The following is a 19,764-nucleotide window of genomic DNA, read 5'->3' on the forward strand; positions in this document are numbered from 1 at the left end:
ACCCTCTGTACAGTATTTTTACAATAAAAAACATAAAAATAAACTAAACAAAGATTATCTCTTTATATATCTGTATGATTTTACCATTGGTACTTGTACATTCATGAATTGCCTATTCACAGTGTGTATATGGAATTGTTTACCCGATCAATTGGGAACACTCTTTGTACACATGTAATAGTAACCACATCATTTTCCCTATACTGACAAGTACTTTTCTTTTATTCTCCTCCCTCCCCCCCCAAAAAAAGAAGCAATCTTTAACAAAATTTAAATTCTTGGTGAAAATGATGCATTTTAAATGCTTTGAGGCAGCTATTTATAGACAAACATCTCTAATCTTTCATGGCACTCAATGTTGAAGGGATCTGGGAAGGCTTGTGCTTTTTTTTTTTATGAGACAATTGTATCTGTGCTTCCCCCACCTCTTACCTTTTCTCATACATTCAACACCCGCGGACTAAGGAAGCCGGAGCTGCTGGAGCTGCATGTTAACCTGCAGGTGGCACTGCAGGTCCTCAAACTGCACCAATGCAAGGAACTCCACTTGGGTTAGAAATCCTCTGAGAGATGGAGTACTGAATGGGAAGAGGGATGGAGAAAGGGACCAAGTAGCTTCAGTGGTTTCTTCAGTCTCACTCCTGTTCTATCTCAGCTTGTTCCCTGTTCTATTCCTGCCTGGTGGCCACCAACTTCCTGCCAGCAAACATTAAAATCAATACCAAAAGGATTTTTCTGCAGAAGATCTCAGAAGAATATACACAAAAGAAAGCGTTTAATAAAACATACAACATAGTTCTCCATTTTGAGTTACTTAGGGTATGGACTTTTAGTTTTTAGAATGAAACGTTTTTCCACAGGATGTATTTGCAGCAAGGCAGAGCCTACACATACTCGTACCTGGTAGCTCTAACTGATTTGGTAGCCAACTTGATATTTAGTTGTAGTGTTTTAACAAGAAGAACATATGGAAGTGGGAGATAGGAAATAGTTTAACTCTTCTTGCCAATCTGTAGAGCTCTTTGTTTTTGTTTTTGTTTTGTAGGTTATGGGGCTTGAACTCTGAGCCTGGGCACTGTCCCTCTGCTCTTCAGCTCAAGGGTAGCGCTCTATCACTTGAGCCACTTCACCACTTCCGGTTTCTGAGTGGTTTATTAGAGATAAGAGTCTCACAGACTTTCCTGCCTAGGCTGGTTTTGAGTCATGATCCTCAGATCTGAGCCCTCTGAGTAGCTAGGATTACAGGTGTGAGACACTGGTGCCCGGCTTCTAGGTATTTTTGTAACACTGACCACCCGGCCATTGTCCTATCCATGACAATTACTTTTCATTTGCTTTGTCATCTGAAAATTATATATATATATATATATATATATATATATATATATATATATATTCTCCTCCTCTTCTCCTTCTCCTTCTCTTTCTTCATCATCTTTTTTGTGCCTGTCACAGGATTGAACTCAGGGCCTAGGTGCTGTCCCTGAGCTTTTGTGTTCAAGGCTAGTTCTCTACCTCTTTAACCACAGCTCTACTTCCAGTTTTTTTTTTTAATTTAATTTTATTGTAAAGATGCTGTACAGAGGAGTTACAGTTACGTAAGGTAATGAATACATTTCTTGTGGAACATTGTTACCCCCTCCTTTGTTTTTCTCCTACTATCCCTTCCCTCCCCCACTTCCTGTTTTTTGAGGTTCATTGAAGATAAGAGTCTCCTGGGCTTTAGAGACTTGGCTGTTCCCAGATGGGATTATTCTTCGTATGAATGGCTCTATATTAAAACTCTAGTGGTTAAAAAAAAAAAAAAGGTTTAGACTACTTAAGAAAGAAATGGCTAGGTGCTAATGGCTTACACCTATAATCCTAGCTACTCTAGAGGCTCAGATCTGAGGACCGAGGTTTGAAGCTAGCCTGGGGCAGGAAAGTCCTTATCTCTACTTAATCACAGAAAACAAAACAAAACAGAAGTGGCACTGAGGCTTAAAGTGGTAGAGTGCTAGCCTCAAGCAAAAAGAGTTCAGGGAAGGCACCCAGGACCAGAGTTCAAAGACCAGGACTGAGAAAAAAGTAGGGAAAAGGGGAAAGAAATGAGGTGTGAGAAGATATGAAGGTAAGAGAAAATTTTTCTTGCAGGAGGATTGAAAGTTCAAGGCTATCCTGGACTGCAGTAGAGTGGTTCTGTCTCAGCAACAACAGCAACAAAATTCATCTATATGGTAACATATTCTTTTTCTTTTTCTTCCTTTTTTTTTTTTTTGTCAGTCATGGGGCTTTAATTCAGGGCACTGTCCCTGTGCTCTTGTGCTTCAAGGCTAGCTCTCTACCACTTAGAGCCACAGTGTCATTTCTGGTTTCCTGGTGGTTAATTGGAGAGAAATGTCACAGGAACTTTGCTGACTAGCTAGCTTTGAACGGTGTTCAAAGAACCACGTTCTTAGCCTCCTAGGTAGCCAAGATAACAGGCATGAGCAACCAGCACCCAGATGTAGTGATGCCTGACCAAAATACAGCAATTTTAGGTTTGGATTCCATTTTGTCTGGGAAATGTGTCAGCAACTCCCCTTGATCCCTTGAGCCCAAATTCCAGGAACAATCCTCCTTTTTTTTTTTTTTTTTTTGGGTCCGGTCATGGGGCCTGAACTCTGGGCCTGGGCACTTCAGCTCACTTGAGCTCTTCAGCTCAAGGCTAGCACTCTACCACTTGTGCCACAGCGCCACTCCTGGCTTTTTTCTTTTTGCTTATGTGGTGATGAGGAATCGAACCCAGGGCCTCAGGCATGCAAAGCAAGCGCTCTACCACTGAGCCACCTTCCCAGACCAAAATAGTTTGCTTTGTTTTTATTTTTTATTTTTGTGCTGGTCTTAGCACTTGAACTCAAGACCTGTTGCTGTCCCTGAGCTTTTGTGCTCAAGGATAGCGCTACCACTTGAGCTACAGCTCCTTGCTGGAACAATTCTCTTTATGGTAAATTCTACTAACTACAGCGAATCAGCAGATAACAGGAAAAACCCGAAGTTCCAAATGTTCCTGCAAAAACCCAATGTTCCTGCAAAAACCCAATGTTCCAGATGTTCTGTGCTTTAGCCAATCATTTTGAAGAGCATCAACCCCATGAACCAGTCAATCCCCAGTACCTGATCAGTTCCAGCCACTGGTTATGCAAATCATCTTGTAGAATTATTTTATGATTTTCCCGCAGTGTGATATGATTTGTTAAGTGCTGCAATGACCCATAGAAGTCCCTAAAAACCTATAAAAACCCTGCTAGAGGAAGGGTCGGGGCTCTCAACTCTGACCTGCTGCATCGGTGATGGTTGTGAGTCCAGGCTCAAGTTGCAATAAATGACTCTACTTATGTACTTGCATCAGAATTGGCTCCTTGGTGGTCTTTGGGGATCCTTATCTGGGCACAAGAATGTGATAACATTTTCTCTTCTTCTTCTTCCTCTTCCTCTTCCTCTTCTTCTTTTTGTTGGTCATGGGGTTTGAACTTTGGACTTGGGCGCTGCCCCTCAGCTCTTCAGCTCAAGGCTAGTGCTTTACCACTTGAGCTACTTGTGGTTTTCTGGTGGTTTATTGGAGATAAGAGTCTTATGAATGGGGCTGGGAAGGTGGCTCAGTGGTAGAACGCCTGCCTTGCATGCATGAGGCCCTGGGTTCGATTCCTCAGCACCCCATAAGCAAAAAGAAAAAAGCCGTAGGTGGCGCTGTGGCTCAAGTGCTAGAGCACTAGCCTTGAGCTAAAGAGTTGAGGGACAGTGCCCAGGCCCAGAGTTCAGGCCCCATGACCGACCGGACCAAAAAAAAAAAAGAGTCTTATGAACTTTCTTGCCAGGGCTGGCTTTGAGCCTGAATCCTCAGATCTCAGCCTCCTGAGGAGCTAGGATTACAAGTGTGAGCCACTGGTACCTGGCTGTGATAACATTTTCTATCATGATTATTACCATAAGTTTCATTGGTACTATTACTTTGAAAGTGTAATACTATTATGGTAAAAAGCTTCTGTCTCCTATTTGAAAAGCTTCTAAGCTATTTCTTCATAGAGATACCTGCTTGGTAAATTTCTTCACAAGGTTTCAGGATCAGTTGCCAGACATGATACAAGGATTAAGATAACTAATGTGTGGGGTTGGAAGGGATGGTAGGGGAAAAACAAAGTAGGAGGTAACAATGCTGCATAGGAAATGGTACTCATTACCTTACTCATGTAACTGTGACTCCTCTTACAGTTTTTTTTTTACAATAAAAACATATATATAAAGATCACTAATGTGACCATTTATAATTAACAAATATTTATTGAAGGCCTCTTGTATTTAGTATATATTAAGTACTTTTATTTAGTATATATTTAGTATTGTGAGCAGAATGTAGTTTGGAAAATGGAAATTTCTTTGTAATTTCTTACTATACTCAAAAGCAGATTTAATCTTTATATTTCCTGTTTTAAAGTAGAAGTGTTGGGCTGGGAAGGTGGCTCAGTGGTAGAGCGCTTGCCTTGCATGCCTGAGGCCCTGGGTTCGATTCCTCAGCACCACATAAGCAAAAAAGAAAAAAGCCGGAAGTGGCGCTGTGGCTCAAGTGGTAGAGCGCTAGCCTTGAGCTGAAGAGCTGAGGGGCAGTGCCCAGGCCCAGAGTTCAGGCCCCATGACAAGACCCAAAAAATAAATAAATAAATAAAGTAGAAGTGTTTATTTCCAATAGCAGTTGAATCTTTGTGCACTGTCCTTGAGCATCTTTTGCTCAAGGCTAGTGTTCTACCACATGAGCCACAGTGCCACTTCTGGCTTTTCTGTTTATGTGGTACTAAAGAATGGAACCCAAAGCACTCTACCACTAAGCCACATTCCCAGCCCTACCAATTGCATCTTGATCTCTAACACCTCCACTCCATATTCATTCTGTTACATTGACCTCACAAATATGCCAAGCATTCTTTTTGCTCTTTTTACCCCAACATTTACATAGCCACTTCCTTGCTTCTTAGAAGCATTTTATTTTATTTTATTTTTAGTAAGACCTACTCAATGAAGCCTACCCTGGCTCAGCCTACTTTAAAATGCCCCTTCCCAGAACTATGAACCAAACATTTACCTTTGACAGACAATGGATTCTTCCTTTCTTTGGGAGGTCCCCTCCCCAGGTTCTGGGGGAGTCTACTAATTATTTTCTCTTTTTTTGCACTTTCACTTTCAAATAAACAAAATTCAAGTAAAAAATGCCCCAGGGGTGGGGTGGGGTGTCTGGGAATGTGGCCTAGCCTGCATGAAGCCCTGGGTTCAATTCCTCAGTACCACATAAACAGAAAAAGCTACAAGTGGTGTTGTAGCTCAAGTGGTAGAATGCTAGCTTTGAGAAAAAGAATCTCAGTACAGTGTCCTGGCCCTGAGTTCAAGCCCCAGAGTTGCCCCCCCACCAAAAAAAATGCTCCTACCTTTTTTGATGATGGGGGTGGGGGTGGGTCTCATGTACTAGGCAAGAGGTACAGCCTCTGAACATCCTATGTAAAATTGTAAGTCATTTGCTCTATCTTACTTTGTCAAGGAGCCCAGCCTGGCTAATACTAGGTCCGGAAACCTGAAATAAGCCAGGACCTCCTCACCTAAGGGGAACTGTTTTGATGATAAGCAAAATAACTTGACAAGAATGAGCTTAGTTTTTAGCTTCTGTAACCACACTTATAACAATACTTGCTTTCTGTGCTGTTTCCTACACACACTGCAATTCATCTAATTCACTGAGATTGTTCACTTTCCATCTGTTCCTTGCAAAAATTGCTTCTGGAAACTTGATCCATGTTAGGATTTTACAAAGAGATAGCCGAGTAAGAACAGCAGCACGTATGTGGGATTCAGGTAAGGGGTAGGTTTATTCATGGTTCCCGCTGGCACCAGGCCATCTTGGTCCTCCACGCGGTGGGGAAAGGCCTGGGAAAGAGCTGAGAGAGCTGGGAAAAAGAGAGAAAAGAGCTAGAAAAGAAAGCGTCTGGGAAAGGTGGGAAAGAGAGAGTTAGGAAAAAGAAGGGAGCTGGGAAAGACAGAAGGAAAGAGCTGAGAAAGAGCTAGAAAAGAGCAGAGAGAGGGCATCAGGGCCTGGGCTAGGCCTTATCTAGGGTAAGGCCGGAGAAAGGTGTGGCCACATCAAATTCAGATGTGACCTCAGCAGATGCAGATGTGACCTCTTCCAGGTGTCCCAGTTGCCTAGGTAACGCAGGTACTGGGTGGAGACTTTGCTGCGAGGAGGGTGGAGTCTGCTAGCCATCCAAGAGTGGACCTTACAATCCATACCTGCATCCCCCTCCCCATCTAAACTTGCTTCCAAACACCCTATACTTGGGATAGCCAAGGGTAGGCTTCATTGGGTAGGTCTTACTTGAAAAAAAAGTAAAACACTTCTAAGAAATGAGGAAGTGGCCATATAGATGTCTCGGTAAAGAGCAAAGAGAATGCTTGGCGGGGCTGGGAAGGTGGCTCAGTGGTAGAGCGCTTGCCTTGCACACATGAGGCCCTGGGTTCGATTCCTCAGTACCACATAAGCAAAAAGAAAAAAGCTGGAAGTGGCGCTGTGGCTCAAGTGGTAGAGCACTAGCCTTGAGCTGAAGAGCTGAGGGACAGCACCCAGCCCCAGAGTTCAGGCCCCATGACCGGACCAAAAAAAAAAAGAAGTGAGGAAGTTGGCCATGTAGATGTCTGGGTAAAGAGCAAAGAGAATGCTTGGCAGGGCTGGGAAGGTGGCTCAGTGGTAGAGTGCTTGCCTTGCACGCATGAGGCCCTGGGTTCGATTCTTCAGCACCACATTAACAAAAAAGAAAAAAACCAGAAGTGATGCTGTGGCTCAAGTGGTAGAGTGCTAGCCTTGAGCTGAAGAGCTGAGGGACAGCGCCCAGGCCCAGAGTTCAGGCCCCACAACCGGACCCCCCCCAACAAAAAAAAGACAATGCTTGGCATATTTGCCAAGTTAGTGTTAAAACTTTTGAGAGAGATAAACTTGAGTTTCTCCAGCCTCCGAGTGTTTTGCTTGGTCTCTTGACACTTTACTCATGTCTCTATATTATATCATTTACTTATCTGTTCTAATTATCATGCATTTGTGGTCACTTTATTAGAGTAAGAATTTATTATTCTTAAATTTTTTTTATTGTAAAGGTGATGTACAGAGGGATTACAGTTACATAAATCAGGTAAAGAGCACACTTCTTTTTGGACGATGTCACCCCTTACTTCATCTTTTCCTCCTGTATTCACCCATAAGCTGTATAGCTCATTTTCTAGTGAGTCTAATGAGTACCGTTGCTGCATTTGTTTACCCTTTGTCCCTCTATTTCTGCAGTGTAAGAGTATTTTTTAATTAATTTACTTATTGTTATTGTAGAGGTGATGTACAGAGAGATTATAATTACTTGAGTCAAGTAATGAGTACATTTCCTTTTGTACAGTGTCTGCTGTTCCCTCATTGTTTCCCAGTCCCTCCCTCCCATCTACCCCAAGTTGTATAGTTCACTTTCATCAATGTCTAGTAGCTCCACTGCTACACATTTGACCGTTTTTCCCTCCCCCTTCTTGAAGATATACATGTGAAAGAGTTTTTTTGTTTTTTGTTTTGGCAAGTCCTGGGGCTTGAACTCAGGGCTTGGGCACTGTCCCTAAGATTCTTTTGCTCAAGGCTAGCACTTCACTTGAGCCACAGTACCACTTCTGGCTTTTTCTGTGTGTGTACTGAGGAATCAGTTCCAGGGCTTCATGCATTCTGGGCAAGCATTCCACCACTAAGCCACATTCCCAGTCCTGAAAAAGTGTTTCTTAAAGTTAATTCTTCACAAACATTTAGACCATGGCCTGCTGTTTAGAAGGCACTCTTATAGTTGTTTAATTATGTAATTTTTTGTATATATTTTTATTGTAAAAATACTGTACAGAGGGGTTACAGTTACATGAGTAAGGTAATGAGTACATTTCCTATCAAGCATTGCTACCTCCTCCTTTGTAATTATATAATTTTTTTTGCTGTTGATTTTTCTGTTTTTTTTTTAAATCAATCTCAATTTCTCCATTCACATAGTTGTTCCTGTTGTTCTTTTTTTTTTTTTTCTCACATGTTGGCATTGAACTCAGGGTCTGTGTGTGCTAAGCAAGTGCTCTACCAGAGAATTATACCTCCAGCAATTTATAATATTCTATACTTGTTATTTTTTGTTTGTTTTTAAATGAGAGTAGTGTAATTACAGAAACAGGATCAGCTTATATTCAGTATTCAGCCACCAGGTTTTCTCAATCGTATTAGGACCATAGTTTTAGACCAAACATTCTTTTTAGTGTGTACAATTTTCTATATTATGGCATCAGTATGTATGAGAGGAATTTTTTTTCTTTTTTCCTTTGGAGTTCTTGGTTGGGACAGACCTTACTAATAAAAAAAACATAGTAACTAGATAAAAATAAACAAAAATATAAGTAAATAAATAAAATTTAACAATGTAGACAAGGAAAATACTCAGAAAAATGAGTAAATCTCTAAGAGATTTGATTTTGAATTCAGGCTTATAGAGCATCTTCAGCAAAGAATTGTTGATTTTTAGAGATGTGGCAAGACAAAGGAAAAAGATTTTGAGTCTCTAGGAGTAGCAAATGGTGGGAAGACAGATAAATGTTAGAGGAAGTCTCCTTGGTAAAAGTTCCTCATGTAGATTTGAGGTACTGGCTGGTAAAAGTCTGTCAAGAAACAAAATTAGGTAGAGCGCTCGCCTTGAGCTGAAGAGCTGAGGGACAGCGCTCAGGCCCAGAGTTCAAGCCCCACGACTGACAAAGAAAAAAGAAAAAAGAGAAAGAAAAAAAATTAGCTAGATACTGGTGGTTCACGCCTTTAATTCTGGCCATTCAGGAGGCTGGGTTCTAACAGATTAAAGCCAGCCTGGTTAGGAAAGTCTGTGAGACTCTGATCTCCAAATAACCACCAAAATAAAGGCCAGATGTACAACTGTGACTCAAGTGGTAGGTACAGTGCTAGCAGAGAGACAGAGAGACAGAGAGACAGAGAGAGGAGTGGCGCAGAGTAGGGAGCGTCCGCAGGACTGGATGGACCTGGCCTGGGGTCTGCCGGGCAGGGGCAGGGACGGGGGGGGGGGGGGGGGGGGGGGGGGGGGGAGGCGGGGCGTGTGGCTTGTGCCTAACCTGGGCGGGGTCCGGGCGTACCGGATCGGAAACGGGGCGGAGCACGGGCGGAGCTACGGGCTCGGGGCGGGGCTAGCGAGCGCACGGAAGCTCTAGTGGGCGAGGACTGCGGGGACCTGGAGGCAGTCTGTCCGCAGCGCTCGGGGAGCCATGGTGCGCTTTGCTCCCGAGCTCGCCTCGTCCTCGCTGGGGCTGGGGCTGCTTCTGTGCAGCTGGGGGTGCCTTGCGAGCGCCGAGTCGCGGGCCCCGCCGGAGAAGATCGGTAGGCCAGAAGGGGATGGCGCGGGCGGGCGCTGGTCTCAGAGCCGAGACCCAAATCGGGACTAATGGGCGCACCGGGCTCGCCGCGGAGGATCCCATTCGGGGTGGCTTTCCATCTTCTTACGGGCAGGATCGTACTTTCCCTGCGGTGGATTGATGCCTGCTTTGGGGCCTGATGGGAGTGAGGACCAAGTGTCCCTACAGCCCCAGGCCTTTGTGAGGCCAATTCTAGCTGGTCCAGGAGCACCAGGCCGCTCCCACTGGGCAGGGATATCTAATGCCCGCACACCCTGCACGCCCAGCAAGCGCAAACAAGCCCACCCGGGCTGGTCCCTTGACTGGTTGGAACCACCTCTCCTATCTCGGCTGTACCGGGATCGGTTCACAGAGGCCTCAGGCGTGCAGGGTTTTTTTTTTTTTTTCCTCCCCCAGGGCTGCTGTAACTACCACAACCATCTCTGAGCTTTCTCCATTCTCTCGCCTTGCATTGTGGCTTCCTGCTCCCCCTTCTTTCCAATTAAAGCTGTGCCCTTAGGGATCATTAATTCCACCTTGGGTCCATACTGAGACAAAGAACAAAGCTAGGCGAACATGGCGGCCACTTTATTTAAAATGCGTACCAGAACCGTCCAGCAAGAAGGGTGTGCAGGTACCTTTGGTGCCTCCACAAAGACCCGTGAGAATCTTGGACATCTGAGTAAAAAAAATGATAATGAACGTCCGTTTGTAATTTAAATCTACTACCTCTTTTGACTGGGAAGAGGGACTGTCCACATTCAGAGAGTTCTGTCTTCAGCCCAGAAGTCTTCCTTCCCCCAGGGTTGCCTAATTGTGGGTTGTAGTCTTGAGTAACCTCTATTATTAGTTAATGATCTTTCAAAAACAAACCTCACACTGGAGAGAGGGAAAAAAAAAAAAAGAAAACTTCCTTTTTCCCTCTCCTCTTTCAGCAATTGTTGGAGCTGGAATTGGAGGCACTTCAGCAGCCTATTATCTTCGGCAAAAATTTGGGAAAGATGTGAAGATTGATGTGTTTGAAAGAGAAGTGGTTGGAGGTCGTCTGGCCACTTTGTCGGTTCAAGGACATGACTATGAGGCTGGAGGGTCAGTCATCCATCCTTTAAATCTGCACATGAAGCGTTTTGTCAAAGACCTGGGTATGTAATTTTGGTTAGAGTTAAGCAGATTTCTGTGTGACAGTTACCATAGTTTTCCCATTCAGAGAACGGAAGCTTTTCTGTTTCATTAATTGTATTTTTATGGAGAAGTTGTTCAAAAGTGTTGTCTTTACTGTTCAGTTAGCAGTTGTACTGGCTTCCTTGGAAGCCATTCTTCTGTAATGGGACACTAGGTATCTGGCTCTTCAGTTATCTGGAATTACAGACATGGGGGAGGGGTTGGGGATGGTTGCTGTTGGGTTTGTACTGAAGAATCAGAGTTTTGAGCAGAAACCTTCGAGTGCTTGTTTTAGGGCTGAGAAAATGAGATGCTAGGAGAGACTAGTTTAAAGTCATTCACACAGCTATGCCTACAAACGTGTGCCCAGCACTGGGGAGGTCTGACTGTTGCCCTGCCAGCAGAGGAGCTGGACAGGTTACAAAGGAAGTATAGCAGGCCTCGGCAGGCCCTTTCCTCTGGGAATAATGTGTAATTTTGGCCTCCTTCCAGTAGCCTGAAATGTCCAGTTTTGCAAAGCAAGGTATAAAATTGGAAAGGGAGTGCCTCTTTCTCCCTCATCTGCCTTCTACATTGCTTGTGGATGTTTCCATGTTCTCCATGGCTAAGAATAGGAGGTCTAATTTGATACATCTGTGTGATCTTCTGACCCATCTTGTAGACATCTGCTTTTGGATAGTGCAGTGAGTGTAAGTGTATCACTGTTCTAAAGATAGAGTGTCTTCTGAGGTCTGAGAGCCCCAAATCCACTTACCTACCCTTGCTCTGTTTTTGCAGGTCTTTCTACTATTCCAGCTTCTGGGGGCTTAATGGGAGTGTACAATGGAGAGAATCTGGTATTTGAAGAGAGCAGCTGGTTTATAATCAACATGATTAAACTCGTTTGGCGTTATGGATTTCAGTCCCTTCGAATGCATATGTGGGTAGAAGATGTGTTAGACAAATTTATGAGGTAATTTTTTTCCTTTCATTTAACCTATGATTTTTTTTTTTTGGTGAAGTTTTGGAATTTTCTTGGAGCAGTTCTCTACCTAACTGCCAGCCCTTTTCATAAGATAATAAACAAAATGCCTTGTAGAAAACATGCAGACCAGGGCTGGCATAGTGGCTCGTGACTGTAATTTCCCAAGAATTTAAACTTAATTTGCTACCACTACTATCCTAGGTAGGAATAATTCAGGTGGCTGTTTTTCATATTTTTCCCTTTTCTCTTTCCTTTTTCTTTTGTTTTGGTCCCAGGGATTGAACTCGGGGGGAGGGAGGGAGCCTTGGGTGCTGTCCCTTAGCTTCTTTTGCTCAAGGTTAGTGCTGTACTTCCTGTGCCACAGCCCCACTTCCAGGTTTTGTTTTGTTTTTAGTGGAAATAAGAATCTGGCAGATTTTCCTGCTTAAGGCTAGCTTTGAACTGTGATCATCAGCTCTCAGCCTCCTGATTAGATAGGATAACAGGCACGAGCCACCAGCCCCTAGCTTTCTCTTTCCTTTTTGAAGTGCTGAATATTAAACTCAGGGTCTTGTACATAGTAGGCAAATGCTCCACCTCTGAGCTATGTCTTCATTCTAATGCTGACAATTTTTGCCAATGTTCTCATTGCTTTCATGGAGCAAAAGATGATTAGCGGTCCTCACCCACCATTCTGGATAAATTCCAAGGTTCTCTTATTATTTTACTTTTCTGGATGTCTGCTTTAATTGCACTGGCCTGACTTTCTTGAAGATGCCAGGCAGGTTTCTTCTGTATAGTCTTTACCCTCTCACTCTTAGATGTTTGTGTGACCTCAATCTTTATATCCTTACATTCTTCACCTTTATCAGATGTGACCTTCTTTTCTCAGGTCAATTTTTTTTTTTAAACCATCTTCTTGAACATTGTAACCTTCCAACTTCATGCATTGCTAGACTTGAACTCAGGGTCCAGGCACTGTCCTAAGAAAATGCTCAAGGCTAGCACTCAACCACTTGAGCCATAGCTCCACTTCTAGCTTTTTGGTGGTTAATTGGAGTCTCACAAATTTTCTTGCCCAGGCCGGCTTCAAACCACAATCCTCAGATCTTAGCCTGCTGAGTTAGGATTACAAGCATGAGCCACTGGTGCCCAGGTTAATTTATTTTTATTAATACTACCTGCAGTATAGCTTATTTGCACTTAATTAATTTTTTATTGCTTCTTTCCTCAGTTACAACACAAACTTTCTGTGGTTAGTGATTGTTTTTATCTCTGTGGTGTTGACTTCTCTATCCTTACTAGACCATTGCCTGACTCAAAGACATTGTTCCATAAATGTTTCTTAAATAGATTAAATGAATAAATGTTGAGAGTTATACAAATGTCATCTGAGAAGAAAAAGACTGTATAGGCAATCTAACTAGCAGAAAGTACTGGCTAATTATATGTTTTATTTTGGTAATATTTATTCTAGTTCATCTGGTCTTTTTTTTTTTTTGGTCGTGGGGCTTGAACTCTGGGCCAGGGTACTGTCCTTGAGCTTTTCAGCTAGCACTCTACCACTTGAGCCATAGTGCCTCTTCTGGCTTTTTCTGTGTATCTGATACTGAGGAATCAAACCTGGGGCTTAATTCATGTTAGGCAAGCACTCTAACTAGGCCACATTCCTACTCCCTGCATCTGGTCTTATGCAACAGTTAAAACACTGTTTATACGGGGTTTGTGTCTGGTCTTGTCTCCTCCAGCAGACCTTTTTTTAAGTGACTTGATTAAATGAGGCTGCAGCTGAGTCAGGAGGAGATAGGGAATATGTGTCTTTTTTTGTTTGTTTTTATAGGTTATTTAATGGGCTGCTATCATTGTCAGTTATTGAGTTGGCTATTATAGGTAGTATTGAAATGGTTATGGCATTGTCCCTTATTTTTTTTTTAAAGACAGTTTTCTTTAGAAAGAGCCTCCATATAAACACTTCTCCTGTGATTCCCTTTACACGTATTCCTTCCTTTGTTTCACTTAGTTGCCTGTTGGGCATAACTGTTAGCTTCTTTATTGTATTTTATTTTATTATTTGGGTCTGGTCGTGGGGCCTGAACTCTGGGCCAGGGTGCTGTCCCTCAGCTCTTCAGCTCAAGGCTAGCACTTTACCACTTGAGCCACAGCGCCACTTCCGGCTTTTTTCTTTTTGCTTATGTGGTGCTGAGGAATCGAACTCAGTACCTCATGCATGCAAGGCAAGCACTCTACCACTGAGCCACTTTCTCAGCCCATCTGTTAGCTTCTTGTTCTACTACTTGCAACCTGAAAAGTTATGTATTGAACCACTACCTGCACTAATTTTTCTAACTGTTGTTGTTGTTTGTTTTTTTCTTTCCTGCTCTTGGGGCTTGAACTCTGGTAGGCCTTGGCGCTGTCCCTGAGCTTCTTTTGCTTAAGACTAGTGCTCTACACCACCACTTCCGGCTTTTTATGAGTAGTTTATTGGAGATAGGACTCTCATGGACTTTCTTGCCTGTCTGCCTTCGAACCACAATCCTTGATTAATCTCAGCCTCCTGAGTAGCTAGGATTACAGGTGTGAGCCACTGGCGCCCAGCTACATCAAAATGTTTTTATCAAATCCAAAAGTGCAGAGAAATAGGGATGTTTTCTGAAAAGCCCATATGAAGTGATATACAAGTACTGAGCAAATGCCATTGATGCTAAGTTTTGTAGACTTTTGGAGATATTGCCATTCCTGTGACCAGGAAGTTAGGACTTTACAGTGCAGATGAGACTCAGGTTTCCTCAAAGAAGGGTTGTTCCAAGCTTGCAGTGGGAAATGTATTTCAAAGGTAAGGAAGAACTCCTACAGAGCTGGGAGACTATATGTAAAGCATATATAGATCAGGTTGAGCATGTATTGGATCAGGTGTGAGTGTGTGTGTGTGTGCGCGCGCGTGTGCGTACGCACGTATGCCTTCTAATTGTCATGTTACCTTTACACAAACCCTTTTACTTGTACTGTGTTTCTTTGCAATTAGGATAAAGGTTTTTTTTTTTTTTTTTTGGGTCTGGTCGTGGGGCCTGAACTCTGGGCCTGGGCGCTGTCCCTCAGCTCTTCAGCTCAAGGCTAGTGCTCTACCACTTGAGCCACAGCGCCACTTCCGGCTTTTTTCTTTTTGCTTATGTGGTGCTGGGAATCGAACCCAGGGCCTCAGGCATGCAAGGCAAGCGCTCTACCACTGAGCCACCTTCCCAGCCCATAGCATAAAGGTTTTTTTTTTATACTTTATATGCTTCACTTTAACACCCACAATTATTCTTTTTTTCCTCCCAAAATTTTCTTTCTCTTCTCTTTTTACTGTCAGACTAGATGCTCCAGACTTTAAATATTTAGTTGTGAAAACTAGTTGGATAAATAGATGACAAAGTAGAAGTATTTTCGAGCTTTTGGGAGAATCATAAATACTTCAAAGAAAAGTAACCAGAATCAAGTAATCAGTTACTCATTTTACTTGTATGAGACTCAATCCTGACACAATCAAATGAGTAGAATGGAGAAACGAGATTGGTAAGGTTTCTTACTTGAGAGAGAAGCAGAATGGAGAAATGAAAAATCTTTAACTTTGGGACTAATTGAACTGAGATAACACATTCAGTATTTGGAATGGCCAATTATTTTTTGTTATATTTCAGATAGAGAAAACCTGGTGGAAACATAAATGTAATTTTAGACATGACCTAAGGTTATTCGAAGATAGAAAGAATAAGAACAGGACATACCCATTGCTGTTTTTTTTTTCTTGGTTGTGGGGCTTGAACTCTGGGCTTGGGCACTGTCCCTCAGCTCTTCAGCTCAAGGCGAGCGCTCTATCGTTTGAGCCACAGCACCATTTCTGGTTTTCGAGTGGTTTATTGGAGATAAGAGTCTCACGGACTTTCTTGCCCGGGCTGGCTTTGAACCGTGATCCTCAGATCTCAGCCTCCTTGGTAACTAGGATTGCAGGTGTGAGCCACCAGCGCTTGGCATACCCATTGCTTTGAAGGTGCTCCTAGGGACTGTATTAATACAAAAAAAAAAGAACACTGCATATAGAGAACAGGAGACTTCTAAACAAGTGGAAGGAAAGGGTGAGCCAGGAGCTTCTGCGAGATCTAGGAAGGTGGTGATTGAGCTGTGTCTCACACCATAGGTAAAAACGCATGCTAAAGAAACATGAGATTCAGTTTGATTCTTTTTATCAGACAAAGTCTTTCAGTACAGCCCAGCTAGACCCAGAACTTGAAATCTTCCTGCCTCATCCTTTCAGTGTGGGAATTGCAGGTGATTGCCCCCATATCTGACATCAGTATGATTTTATTTATTTAGTTTTTTTTGTTGTTGTTGGTTGTGGGGCTTAACTCAGGTCCTGGGCACTGTCTTTGAGTTCTTTTGTTCAAGTCTTATTCCCTACCACTTTGAGCCATAGTGCCACTTCTGGTTTTTGAGTGGTTAATTGGAGATAAGAGTCTCACAAGGACTTTTCTGCCCAGGCTGGCTTTGAAGGGTGATCCTCACATCTCAGCTTCCTAAGTAACTTGGATTATAAGTGTGAGCCACTGGCACCTAGCTTAGTTTGATCTTAAGATATTGTGTATCCTCTTTACATGTCTTCTTTCCATTTATCTAACCTGATATTTTATGGCCATTTCTTTTCTTTTCAAAAGGATTTACCGCTACCAGTCTCATGACTATGCCTTCAGTAGTGTAGAAAAGCTACTACATGCCATAGGAGGAGATGACTACCTTGTACTGGTTAATCAAACGCTTCAAGAAAACTTGCAGAAAGCCGGCTTCTCTGAGAAATTCCTCAGTGAAATGATTGCTCCTATTATGAGGATTAATTTTGGCCAAAGCACAGATCTCAATGCCTTTGTGGGTAAGCCTAGGCTTGGAAAACTATTGAACATTATACATAGAGGGACTTAGTTAACATTATGGTGACTTCTGACTTTAGGCAATAGGTTGAAAAATTTCTTTCTCGTAATCTCATATACTTTTAGACAAGTATTTTTTCAGGGAAGGGGGTCTTTTAGTAGTTTTTACTAGCTCAGTGCTGTAATCTGGGCAAGATTTTTACCTCTAAAAGTCATTTGGGCAGTGTCTCGAGCATTTGGAGTAGAACATTTAATTGAGAAGGGAGAGTGGGTAGAGGGTTATATATAAAGACAGAATTAAAACATTTTTCCTCCTGCCAACAGGAGCAGTATCAATGACCGCTGCTGATTCGAACCTTTGGGCTGTGGAAGGTGGCAATAAAGTTGTTTGTTCACGGCTCATTCAGGCATCCAAAGCCAATCTTATATCTGGCTCAGTATTATCTGTAGAGGATAAAACAAAGACCAAGCAGAGAGGTGAGTTTGAAGTTGTATGGTTCCTAGTTGCATCTGCAGAAAAGATTGCTTAGGGAGAAAAACTTGTCTTCTGGCATCTAGGATTCAGTTCTAGATGATTGAACTTTAAATTGTTTATGTTCTGCCTTGTAAAAATATTCCCAAATGTGCTCAAGTGCAGTGGCATGACTCTTTGGATATAAACTATAAACTATTTTCATCCTCAAAAGAAAACATGTACTTACTAACATTAGGCACTTACCTTCAGTGTTGTAAAAGTGGATGATGCAGTATCTTAAGGTATAAATCTCCCATTTTAGAATTGTAGAGAAATATTAGAAGTTATAGAATTATTTTTAGAACTTGTAAAAATGTAGTTTCTGTAGTTAGAAACACTAAGAAATGTATGCTTCTTTATTTCTGTAGGAAATCCCACAAAAATGTATGAAGTGGTCTATAAAATTGGATCTGAGACCAAATCAGATTTTTATGACATTGTCTTGGTGGCCACTCCATTGAGTCAAAAGATAGCCAATATAGCTTTCCTCAACTTTGATCCTCCAATTGAAGAATTCCACCAGAATTACCAACAAATAGTGACAACTTTTGTTAAAGGTGAATTGAATTCAACTCTATTCAGCTCCAGAGCCAAAGATCAGTTTGGTCTTTCTACTGTTTTAGTCACCGATAATTCAGGTATGTTCATCAACAGTCTTGGAATTGTGAACTCTGTCAAAGGAAAAGAACATCCTCCACCATCAACAGATGGAACACAAGTTTGGAAGACCTTTTCCCGAGAAATTCTTACTAAAGAACAAATTACAACGCTCTTCTTGTCCTATGATTATGCGGTGAGGAAGCCATGGCTTGCCTATCCTTACTACACACCCCCGGAGAAGTGCCCTCCCATCATCCTCCACGATCAGCTCTATTACCTCAATGGCATAGAGAGTGCAGCAAGTGCCATGGAAATGAGTGCCATTGCAGGCTACAATGCTGCTCTGCTTGCCTATCACCGTTGGAATGGCCACACGCACATGATTGACCAAGACAACTTGTATGAGAAACTAAAATCGGAGCTGTGAATGACACTCTCTTTTCCCCCTCTGCTTCCCACTGAGTATCACTGGCAAGAAGAGCAAAATTTGGGCAAAGGTTTTGCAATCAGTTATTCTGCCATTATAATTGTTCAACTAAGCAATGCCTATGGATCCTAAGATGATACAAGTTTCAAAGGATAACTCTTCGCCCATCTCCACAACTGAACTGTTCTTTTAATTTTTTTTTTTTTTTTTCTTTGGGTCCGGTCGTGGGGCCTGAACTCTGGACTTGGGCACTGTCCCTCAGCTCTTCAGCTCAAGGCGAGCGCTCTACCACTTGAGCCACAGCGCCACTTCTGGCTTTTTTCTTTTTGCTTATGTGGTGCTGAGGAATTGAACCCCGGGCCTCAGGCATGCAAGGCAAGCATTCTACCACTGAGCCACCTTCCCAGCCCCTGAACTGTTCTTTTAATATCCATGGGTAGTGATTTCCAAGATTGTCTCATCATAAAAATCACCTGGAGTTGATAAAAATGGACTTTCAGGCTTACTGTTGGAGATTCTGATTGAGTAGGTTGGATATGGGGCTCTGGTTTTGTTTAAAACTAGAGTAGTTTAAGATGAACACTTGAGTAACTTAAAATACCTTAGGATGGGACCAATTAGTTTATAGCTGGAATGATCTTTAATTAGGTAAAATGACTCTTAACACTTGATTTTTTTTTAAAGCCTGGCTATCAGTAATTTATAACTTTTTTTTTTTTTTTTTGCCAGTCCTGAACTCAGAGACTGGGCACTGTCCCTGAGCTTCTTTAGCTCAAAGCTAGTACTCTACCACTTGAGCCACAGCGCTACTTCTGGCTTTTTCTGTTTATGTGGTAATGAGGAGTTGAACCCAGGGCTTCATGCATGCTAGGCAAGCACTCTACCACTAGGCCACATTCCCAGCTTATACCTCTTTAATGGAACTGTGCCTGTGCCTAAAGCCTTGACTTTCAGAATGTGATCTTTTGATTGCTTCTGTCTTTATTTTAGTAGGTGTAACATTCAAGTCTTAGGAGTATAATCTTTAAAATTTCATATAGAAATCTCCAGTGAAATGGAAAGTAAACATGGTCCATTGAATTAAGAAATTGTCATTCTAGTGCTAAGTCATGTAATAATTCTTTTTTTTTTTTTTTGTCCCCTTCATGTTCTAGGTACTCCATACCTTACTTTTGTTGGGTAATTACTATACCATATTAACTTTACCCCCATCCCCAAGGAGTTTTACAATTGCTTTTAGGCCTCCACAACCAGGAATTGGGGTTTAGTGGATTGAGGATAGGATCTTGGTATTATAGCTTTGATGAATTCCCAATATGCAGCTAGAATTGTGAGAATCTTGTATATGGGTTTAAAATGTTTACAGTGGGTTTTTAGTGACCTCCCCTCAAAGTTCTGAGAACCCAAAGAATTATCACAGTAAATCCATTTCACAAGGAATGACTTAGTGAAGTTCTCATTAGATAGTAAGAAGTATTGACAGTGTTAATAGGTGCAGCAACATTGATAATCCCCAATTAGTTGAATCAGAGCAGAGTATTGGCAGTGACACCAAGCATGTCCAAATGTAGCTTGTGTCCCTAGAAAGACTACTTCAGTTGATGTAGTATGAGAAGTTGGTTACTAAAATTACAGCATATCCAAGTCAGCTTTGGGGCTCACACCTTTTCTTACGTAGCCAACCTTAAGGAACACAGTTCTACATCTAGCATACAAAGATCGTGTCTGATGTCACAGCCACTAGCAGAACAGAACACATGGAGCTTCTGAATAACAG

General features: G+C 42.3%; 1 protein-coding gene across 1 annotated transcript; it reads left to right on the top strand.

The window, feature by feature from the left end:
• The first annotated feature begins 9,283 nt into the window (after positions 1-9,283).
• Pcyox1 (prenylcysteine oxidase 1) lies at positions 9,284-18,218 on the top strand. The gene is made up of 6 exons (XM_042683097.1): positions 9,284-9,430; positions 10,380-10,586; positions 11,383-11,557; positions 16,237-16,448; positions 16,771-16,923; positions 17,329-18,218. The coding sequence occupies exons 1-6, from the start codon at positions 9,319-9,321 to the stop codon at positions 17,985-17,987; spliced, it is 1,518 nt and encodes a 505-aa protein (XP_042539031.1). The 5' UTR covers positions 9,284-9,318; the 3' UTR covers positions 17,988-18,218.
• Positions 18,219-19,764: the final 1,546 nt, after the last annotated feature.

The sequence above is a fragment of the Dipodomys spectabilis genome, unplaced genomic scaffold, assembly GCF_019054845.1.
Source record: "Dipodomys spectabilis isolate Male_0828 unplaced genomic scaffold, ASM1905484v1 ptg000079l, whole genome shotgun sequence".
Lineage (NCBI taxonomy): Eukaryota > Metazoa > Chordata > Mammalia > Rodentia > Heteromyidae > Dipodomys > Dipodomys spectabilis.

Excerpts from the sequence above, each read along its gene's own strand:
- Pcyox1 (XM_042683097.1), top strand. The coding sequence starts at position 9,319 with ATGGTGCGCTTTGCTCCCGAGCTCGCCTCGTCCTCGCTGGGGCTGGGG. Across the intron at positions 11,558-16,236 it reads GTGTTAGACAAATTTATGAG|GATTTACCGCTACCAGTCTC; the intron begins GTAATTTTTTTC and ends TCTTTTCAAAAG. Across the intron at positions 16,924-17,328 it reads AACAAAGACCAAGCAGAGAG|GAAATCCCACAAAAATGTAT; the intron begins GTGAGTTTGAAG and ends TTATTTCTGTAG.